This window comes from Momordica charantia, assembly GCF_013281855.1.
Source record: "Momordica charantia cultivar OHB3-1 chromosome 3 unlocalized genomic scaffold, Mcharantia_2.0 BLBB01000003.1, whole genome shotgun sequence".
Lineage (NCBI taxonomy): Eukaryota > Viridiplantae > Streptophyta > Magnoliopsida > Cucurbitales > Cucurbitaceae > Momordica > Momordica charantia.
The window spans coordinates 8,246,952-8,256,418 of record NW_028275161.1 but is presented as its reverse complement, the minus strand read 5'-3'; the positions used below and the strand labels follow the sequence as shown (position 1 = coordinate 8,256,418).

General features: G+C 37.9%; 1 protein-coding gene across 1 annotated transcript; it reads right to left on the bottom strand.

Annotated features, from left to right (window-relative positions):
- Positions 1-3,412: 3,412 nt before the first annotated feature.
- LOC148212296 (uncharacterized) lies at positions 3,413-4,030 on the bottom strand. The gene has a single exon (XM_088122173.1). The coding sequence runs from the start codon at positions 4,028-4,030 to the stop codon at positions 3,413-3,415; it is 618 nt and encodes a 205-aa protein (XP_087978299.1).
- Between the last annotated feature and the right edge of the window lie 5,437 nt (positions 4,031-9,467).

The following is a 9,467-nucleotide window of genomic DNA, read 5'->3' as shown; positions in this document are numbered from 1 at the left end:
GACAACTCCCTGCGAAATAATTATATAAAATAAAGCTTCACCTATCATCAATTTAACAATGAATCAACTCTATAGAATATCAATCAAACATCATCCATAGACAACCTCATGAGGCAATTTTATTATTCCAACTAGGCAAACTCAATGAATGGAGGAAAACTAAAATAAACACCTATCCCAAAATAAAGTAAACAACGAGTGGGAATCTCCAAATTATTCAAATAAGAACAAATAGTTTATTGACCAAAACATAAGGTCTTAACCATCTAAACTTAAGCTAAGCAAAAGTAACTACGCAGCCTATGGTCCTCGCTCGTAATGTCTCATCCGTCTCATCACCATGGTTGCCAACGAATCCTTCACCTGAAACAATATTTGTAGAGGGGGGTGAGTATATAAAATATACTCCGTAAGTAGCCCTCACCAACAACACACAAACATCAGGCTCACACAGAATCATGAAACATTCATAGTCATGCTCTTCATCACATTATGCAAACAAACATGACACTCTATACAATTTGGCGACAACCACAACCATGAACAAATTAGTTACCAACCTCGAGTCTCCCTAACATCTCAAGTACCTCTACGCTTATCACAACTATCCTAGCCTTCCACAGCTAACTTCTTCAAGTAGAGTCGGCCCCTGACCATTTTTACCCAGAGCCCCGACACTACTGCACCGTCCCTCGACCATTTTTACCCAAGGCCCCGATGACTTCACCATCTATCGGCCCTTGGCCATTTTTACCCAAGGCCCCAATAGTTTTCCTACCAAAAAGACTCCTCGCATCGACCCTCGACCATTTTTACCCGAGGCCTCGATACTCAATTAGTGACGTATCAGCCCCCGACCATTTATACCCGAGGCCCTGACACTCACCCATTCACTTTCCCCAAGAATCCAACGTTCCTCATCATAACCAACTCCACATCAACCCCTAGCCTGCGAACAGGGTTAGAAAATATGCTTCTATTACACCCACATCTCATAAGAAAATAATATGACTCAGACTAGCACGCTCGCAACATAAAGAAAACGTTTATATATGCTCAACCAGCACGCTCACATCATAAATGAACGTTTTTAATAAACTATACAAACATGCCCACATCATAAGAAAGCATAATCACAATAATTCTATTTTAAGGTGCATCCTTGTAAACATACGTCATCCCACAACAACTTTTAGCAGTTTAGCAAGGCAAAATTCCACCATTACCACCGACGAATATTTATCACTACACCAAGTATACAGATTAACACAAACGAGAGTTACCTAGCACAATAGCGTATAAAAATCAATATTAAACATCACGAAACAGCACATTAGAGACCAACTAACACACATTAACGCACGCACATGCCCCTTGTCTACTTACACACAACCGCGCCTTTAAGTTTTGCGTCGATCTCACACCTAAGCACTAAAACAAAACAAAAAAAACAGCAAGTTACATATACGTTTCAGCCTTCGAAATTAATTCTAAGAGGGTTAAAATGACTCATTACCACAAAATCGACTTCGTATGGGTGTTGGTAACGTAGATCTAGCTCGCCAAGGTGTGGGTAGCCTAAATCGGGCTTCGAACGAATGTGGGTTAATGCCAAAACTTATCGGAACGAGGAAATCGCCGTGAACTGCTACTGCTCGAGTGCTGGCCGTGAGGTTCAAGGTCGTCGGAGGGGAAACACGTCGGATCTGCTCGACTGCGCCGTTGCTATTGTGACATCGCCGGTCGCCGATGCTGTCCGGTCTTCAAGGAAACACGCCGCCGTCCCTGGGCTGCTTCACCGCGACGCCGCCGTGCTTGCTTCGAGGAACGTCGACTCGGTACTGCTGCTGCCGAAGGGGTTTCGAAGTCGCGCCGCCGCTGAAGTTAAAAACGCTGCCATTGCTCGCGAACCGTCGCCGAGGGGTCGCGCTGCTGCTGGTTCGAGGAGACGCCGCAGCTACAGTTGCCGCCGTGAGGTGTGGTCGCCGGAGAAGAAACTCAACGAGGGGGGGGGGTGACGGCGGCTAGGGCAAGAAAGGAAGAAGAAGGTGGGAACCCTATGTGTTTTCTTTTTCTTTTTATCAATATTCTTTTCCTTTGTTTTAAAACCAAACCAACCCAAAAAGCCCAACATAACCAAGCCCAAGAGCAAAAGAAACCCATCTCAACTTAAGATAAAACCAACCACACGGAGCCCGATATATATAATTTAATTAAAGTTTCATTTAAAAATTAAATGAAAATCTCCTGATTCGAGACTAACTAACCTGAGGGACTCGGGGCTTTACATTTAAGCTCGTGAAGTTGATACACATTCTCTATTTACCGTTTTATTTTTTTAACTAAGACAACATTAGAAAGCCAACTAGAGTAGATAACTTCCTTTATTTATTGAGCTTTGAAAAGTTTATCCACTTCTCTACAATAATTGCATTTCTCTCACTATTTATAACTCGACGTTTCTACTTAATAGGTCGATGAGAGGGGTCTATGTTGAGGTGGTGAACCATGATGAGTAGATGTCATTCATGTGACCAGGCGAAGACGTCACTGGCATGCCTCTGTGGATGGTGAGGTCATCTTCGTCTAGGTTGGACTTCTCTGAGATAGCCGCACATGTTGAGGAACCTTTGAGGGTAGCAGCATAACATCTGCTCGAGGTCTTTTGTTCCTCTCGAACTGCTCCAACCCCCTTGGAGGTCGGATACTTCAAGACTTGGTAGGCTATTGAGGAGACGACTTGCAGAACATGAATATTTGGGCCAAATTGACATTGTAGGTCAACTGATAACTCTTCAAAAGAGAGTTATTTTGGAAGAATTATGAGCTAAAGTGAGTGCAAATGTGAGGATCACAATCAAAATAGCATATTAAAATGAGGATTTATTTAAGAAATAGAAAAATTATGTTTGAAATTCTTGTTTTGCTGAAAGGAGATAATTATGGCTTAATTCTTCTGTTTTTGGGTTGTTTTTGCAGAAGCTGGAAGCATTAGTAGTAGTGTAGCTGAGTCAGAGGAAAATGCTAGGACTCCCAAAGCTAGGACCTCCGATGCTGGAGCATCGCTTACTACAGAAATTCCTGAGCAGCGGAATAACTGTTTTACGTGGAATTTTTGCTATTGTTCGTATCTCGTGTGTTTTAACTATGTTTGCTCTAATTTTTAAGAAAAATATAAAAGGTTTAAGATGAGGGTTGTCAAGAGGTAGTAATCCCTAGGGGATTTTTGTGGAAAAGAAAGAAAAAGACAAGTGAGAACTCACCCAAGAAGAGGTGGCGATGAAGGAGGAATAATGTTGCAGCAGGTGGTACCCCTACCTAGGAGATAAAATGAGAACCTATTATGTTTTCTTCCTTTTCAGAGCTATTTTCTTTATAAGTTGTATTTTTCCTTTGTCTTTGAACTATTTTATTAGTGTGCTTCTTTTAACGCCTTAGCAGATTCTTCATTTCCCAAACATTGAAGGAAGAGGCCTTCGTATGAGCGTCGGTAAAGAGTATCTTTGTAGTAGATAAAACGAGCAGCTCTATTACGTATTTTAATCTTATGCCGAAGGTCTGTTGGAAGCTTTCCATGTTGAAGATAGTCCATAATGGATTGTTGCCAATCTTCTTCTTCAAGGATGCAGACTGATATATCGTTTGCTTCTTCATGCTCGCTTTCGATTGGTGGGGTGATCCATTTTTGGCAAAGTGAGATGTGCAACGTTTCATCTTCCGGAATTGTGAAAGCAGTAGCCAAATTTGCTAGGGCATTTGCCTTTTTGTTCTTCGAACGAGGAACATGCTCTAATGTCACCCCATCGAAGTTCTCCAGCAATTGTCTTGTATAAGCGAAGTAAGGCTTAAGGTCTTCGTGCTTCACATCATACTCAAGCAGAAGTTGGTTGATTATCAACTTCGAATAGTCGTAGATCTCAATGTATTTTTCTCCGATTTCTATGGCAATTTGAAGACCTATGATGAGTGCTTGATATTCAGCAGCGTTGTTCGAACACAATTCACCAAGCGTGAAGCTGTAGGGTAACATATGTTTTTCAGGTGAAACAAAAGACAACACCTATCCTCGCTCCATTCCTTCGTGCTGCACCATCAAAGTACATGGTCCAGGGTTCCTTAATTTCGACATAAAAGACCTCTTCATCGGATAAGTCTTCGCACAATCTTCAATCTGATGGGACTGGATGATTTGCTAGGAAGTCGACCAACGCTTGTCCCTTCATTGCCTTTTGCGGTACGTAATCAATATCATACTGCTTGAGCAAAATTGCCCATTTTTCCAGACGTTCAGAAATGATCGGCCTAGACAGAACATATTTGATTGGATCTACCTTAGCAACCAAATGCACTGTGAAGGCTGCATATAGTGCCTTAATTTATTAATGGTGAAGAAGAGAGAAAGACACATCTTCTCGATAGGAGAGTAGTTTAGCTCAGCTCCGATCAAGGTTCTACTCAAGTAATAAAGGGCTCGTTCTTTCCCTTTCTCTTCTTCTTGTGCCAACAATGCTCCGAACGATCTTTCTTGCATAGTGATATATAGTATCAACGATTTTCCTGCTATAGGTGTACCTAAGACAGGTGGATTAAACAAATATTTATTTTATGCTTTCAAAAGCATTTTCACATGCTTGATCCCACTCGAGACTTCCATCATTCCTCATCAATCTGTGGAAAGGTTGGCATCGACCAGTTAGGTTGGAGATGAATCTCCTTATGTGGGCCAAACGACCTTGGAGACTTCTCAATTAATGTAAATTCCTGGGTCTAGACATTTTCTGGATGTTGTCAATTTTGGACTGATCAATTTCCCCGATGTCTTACAATGAAACCAAAGAACTTTTCTAATGTGACGTTGAATGCACACTTGAGAGGGTTCATCCTTAATTGGTACTTTCTCAAGCGATCAAAGACTATTTTTAGATCAGCCAAGTGATGTTGTCGTTTTCTGGACTTAACTACGAGATCGCCAACGTAGTATTCGACATGTTTATATAACATGTCGTCAAAGAATTTTTGCGTGGCGTGCTGATAAGTGGCACCAACATTTTGCAGTTCGAAGGGCATTACCTTGTAACAATATATCCCATTCGGAGTTCGAAATGTTGTTATTTCTTCGTCCTCGAGTGCCATCCAAATTTGGTTGTACCTCGACGATCCATCCATGAAAGATAAGGATTCATGTCCTGTAGTAGCATCAACCATAATTTTGGTGATGGGTAGTGGAAAATCATCCTTGGGACATGCGTTTTTCAGGTCAAGAAAATCAATGGACACACGAAGCTGGCCGTTCTTCTTTCTAACAGGAACGATGTTAGCTATCCATGTTGGATATTTCACTTTGCGGATGAAACCTGCCTCTATCAAATTATTGACTTCAACTTCAATTTGAGGTATAAGTTCCGGTCGAAATCGTTGTTGGACTTGTTTCACTGGCCGATATCCTTGTTTAATCGCAAAGTGATAGACTGCTACTTTCTAATAAAGTTCTGACATCTCTTTATATGACCAAGCAAATGTATCTCTATATGTGGTGAGTAGATTCATATATTCACCTTCTTCAACACGAGTAAGTGACGTACTTATGAAGGTTGGACGTGGATCTTCTATTGTGTCAAGATTTACTTCTTTGAGTTCGTCAACTATTGGCTAGTTGCGATCTTTTAACGATGATAAGGCTTCTTCGGCATCTTCTTCAAATGTTTCAGTGTCTGACGCCTTTTCAATAGTAACATGGCAACATGTGGCCTTATCCTCATCGCATTATTCACCCTCTTTTGTCTGTTTAGTGAGGATGATAGTATGTGGCTTCACCTTCAAAGAGCTCTATGTACTTACAAAAATACGAGTCCTTTTATTCATTTTGGAGGGAACACTACTACAAATCTCTTCATCACCTTTCATCTCAGTAATTTGCCTATTTTTTGAAGTTTCTCTTGTCCCTTCATGTCCCATGCGATTAAAAAACTAACGTAGAACGTTTGTCCTTATTGTTTGCTGGTGTAAAGCTTAGTCTTCGAAAAACGAAGGAATAGCTACACGTGAACTTTTTTCTTCTCTTGTGGTCGTACCTAACCTTTGAAAAGTCTAAATGCGTGTAGAGCTAGAAGCTGGATATGAAGCTTCTTCTTTTGCGGTACCTGCACTTAGTCTTTTGAAGATCAAAGAGGATTTGTATTCTAACTAAGAAATCATCTCAAGTACATCTCCTTGCACGTCTGCTAAATCCACATAGCCAAATTACTCCTCACTACAAGAATTGGTGGCTAGAAAAAAATGGAGATTATCTCGAAAAAGACGTACCAAGTTGATAAGCTACGCCTTTCCTCCTCCTTCGAAACCCAAACTTTCTAAGAAGGTTGGTGATGATAACGGAGGGAAAAGAATTCGTCGGTTAGAAATTGAGAAGTTCAAATCTGAGCATAATAAGGAAAGTCACAGTAATAATAGTGATCATCATTGAAAAAAGTCAAAGAAATCTAAACCACTATCTGTTTGTGACAATGACGAATTCTTTAATGGTATAGCAAGTTCTTCAAAATGTCTTCAATGATGATGAAACAAATTGTAGAAGAAAGAAAATAAAAGAAACTCACTAACCAAAAGTGTAGAAGGAAGATGAGGACATTTTAAAGAACTTGCTATGTCATTAAAGAATTTGTCATCGTCACAAACTAATAGTGGTTTGGATTTCTTTGACATTTTCCAATGATGATCACTATTACTACTGTGACTTTTCTTATTATGCTCAGAATTGAACTTTTCAATTTCTAACAGATGAATTCTTTCCCCTCCATCATCATCACCAACCTTCTTTGGAAGTTTGGGTTTGAAAGGAGGAGGAAGGCCGCTGCTTATCAACTTGCGTACATCTTTTTCGAGATAATCTCCAGTTTTTGTTAGCCACCAATTCTTGTAGTGAGGTGTAACTTGGCTATGTGGATTTAGCGAGTGCAGGGAGATGTACTTGAGATGATTTCCTAGTTAGAATACAAATCCTCCAATGACGTAATACGTTATCCAAGCTGATTGGAGGAACCTCTTCCCTCAAATCCTTTGGTATATCTTGATAAAACCCGAACTGTCGACCAAACCGATAAGGACTTAAGCCTCAATGACCATCAAACTTGAACATTGTGATAATATGAAGTATGAAGCTTTTATATAGAGCTCCAACGAGTTAAACTTTAAATGATTCTGTAGCCTAGTGTAGATAAGGGATTTGAATTTGGTTCCTTGTTATCAAGATGAGAGTCTAAAACCATGCCGTTGAAGAAGAATCATGAGTTAGTGCTTTCTCTTTGGACCGTTTAGATAAATAGCCAAAGTCTTTTAAGTGAGGCCAACCCTTCAGATTTTGTAATGGCTCCTCTACTTGGAGGATAAGTCCATTTTTTAGCGGTTGGTCCTTGTCTTGTAAAATAACTAGACACCTCTTATTGGGATCAAGGTGTTATGCAAAATATACCACGATTCTGCAAAAAAAAAAAAAAGAAAATAAACAAAAACAAACAAAAACAAAAACAAAAACAAAAACAAAAAAAAAACAAACAAAAAGGAAAAAATGTTATGGTTCTAGAATATATGTATATATTTTACAAAAGAAAAGAGGAAATGATATCAATGCGAGACAGATAAAATTGACAACTGTTGGTATAGGAACACCTCACCTAATCGAAAAGGTGTTAATCTATCTAGCAAAGATGTCACTACAAGAAAGATGACAATGACTAGTGCTGGTATAGGAACACCTTATTGGATCGAAAAGGTCTTAAACTATTTAGCAACGATGTCGCTGCAAGGCAGATGGATGTGAACACTGCTTGTATAGGAACACCTTAATCGATGAAAAAGTGTTAACCTATTCAGCAAAGATATCACAAATGGAAGTGAACACTGCTGGAATAGGAACGCCTTAACCGATCGAAAAGGCGTTAACCTATTCAGCAATGATATTACTGAAAGACAAATAAAGGTGACCACCACCACTTGGATACCAAGATCACAAATAAAAAAGTGATGGACCAAATCAAGAGTACGCCACAGTAAATGGATGGATGATTGTAAAACTCAATTACTAATTTTTAGATTGCTCTATGTAAAGATTATAAGACTCAATCGTAAAATCTAACTGGTACTTAGAAAGAGCATTTTCATCAGATGGGGGAATTATATTTGAAATATATATATATATATATATATATATATATATATATATATATATATAAAATTATTAATTTGTTTTTTCAAAAACGTCCTACCGCATGGTAGGAGGTGTTGTTTTTTTTTTAAATTAATTTTAAAAAAATTTCAAAATCCTTCTACCGCATGACAGGGTGTGTTGTTAAAAAAATTATAATAAAAAAATAAATTAAAATTAAAATTAAAACCCTCCATGTCGCTGGTAGGGAGGTGTTATTTAAAATTAAAAAAAATTAAAAATATTCAATAGAAAAAGTTTATCAAAACCCTCCTGGCGTGGCAGAAGGTGTTGTTAAAAAAATACTAATAAGAAAATTAAATTAAATTAAAATTAAAATTAAACCATCCTTGCCGCTGGAGGTGTTATTTAAAATTAAAAGAAAATTAAAAAATCTTATCAAAATCCTCAGTACCGCATGGTAGGAGGTGTTGTTTAAATTAAAAACGAAAAGGTTGAAATCTCGCTGCCATGGGGCTGGGAGGCTTTAAAAAAATGATAATTTTTTTTTGAAATCCTTCCTGCCAATGGTAAGGAGGTGTTAAAATAAAATTGATTTTTTGTTTTTGTAATATTCCTTTCCATTGACAGGAAGGTTTTTATAAAAAAAAGAAAGAAAAAATCTTTTGGTTGGTGTTAATGAAGATTTTAAAAAAATGTAGGTAGCAAAAATAGTAGATAAAGGCGAGCGAGTAGAAGATGGTAACCTCGATGATAATACATGGTCACATAAAGAAAGGAAGAGTGTGAAACAAATAATTAAAGAAAAAAAAAAGGAACAAATATTCGAAGTCAAGAGATGCTTAATGTTTTTCTTGAGTTGCTGTACTTCTACTAATGCACAAACTCAATTTATAGGTAAGAAGTTGGGGTTCAAACAAAAAGAATAATCAAAATCTCAATTTGAATAGGATTCATTATTCAAATTCGAGTTGGAAATTTGATTGGATTCCTAATTTAAATTTGACCCAAATCAAATTCTAGTTTGAAGAATTGTTATTCAAATTCGAAATTGAAATTTGATTGGATTTCAACTCAAATCAATTCCAATCAAAATAGGATAAAGATTACAGTTTAAATCCAAATGAAATAAGGATTCAAGTTCAAATTTTATTATCTTGGTAGAATTTTTAATGTGGGCATATTCCAAATTTTAGAATTTTACCAAATTTGTATCTTAGTTTGGCCATATTCCGAATCGAGATTGGGATAAAGATTCAAATTCAAACTTTACTCCTATTCAATTCAAAATTCGAAATCTGGGTAG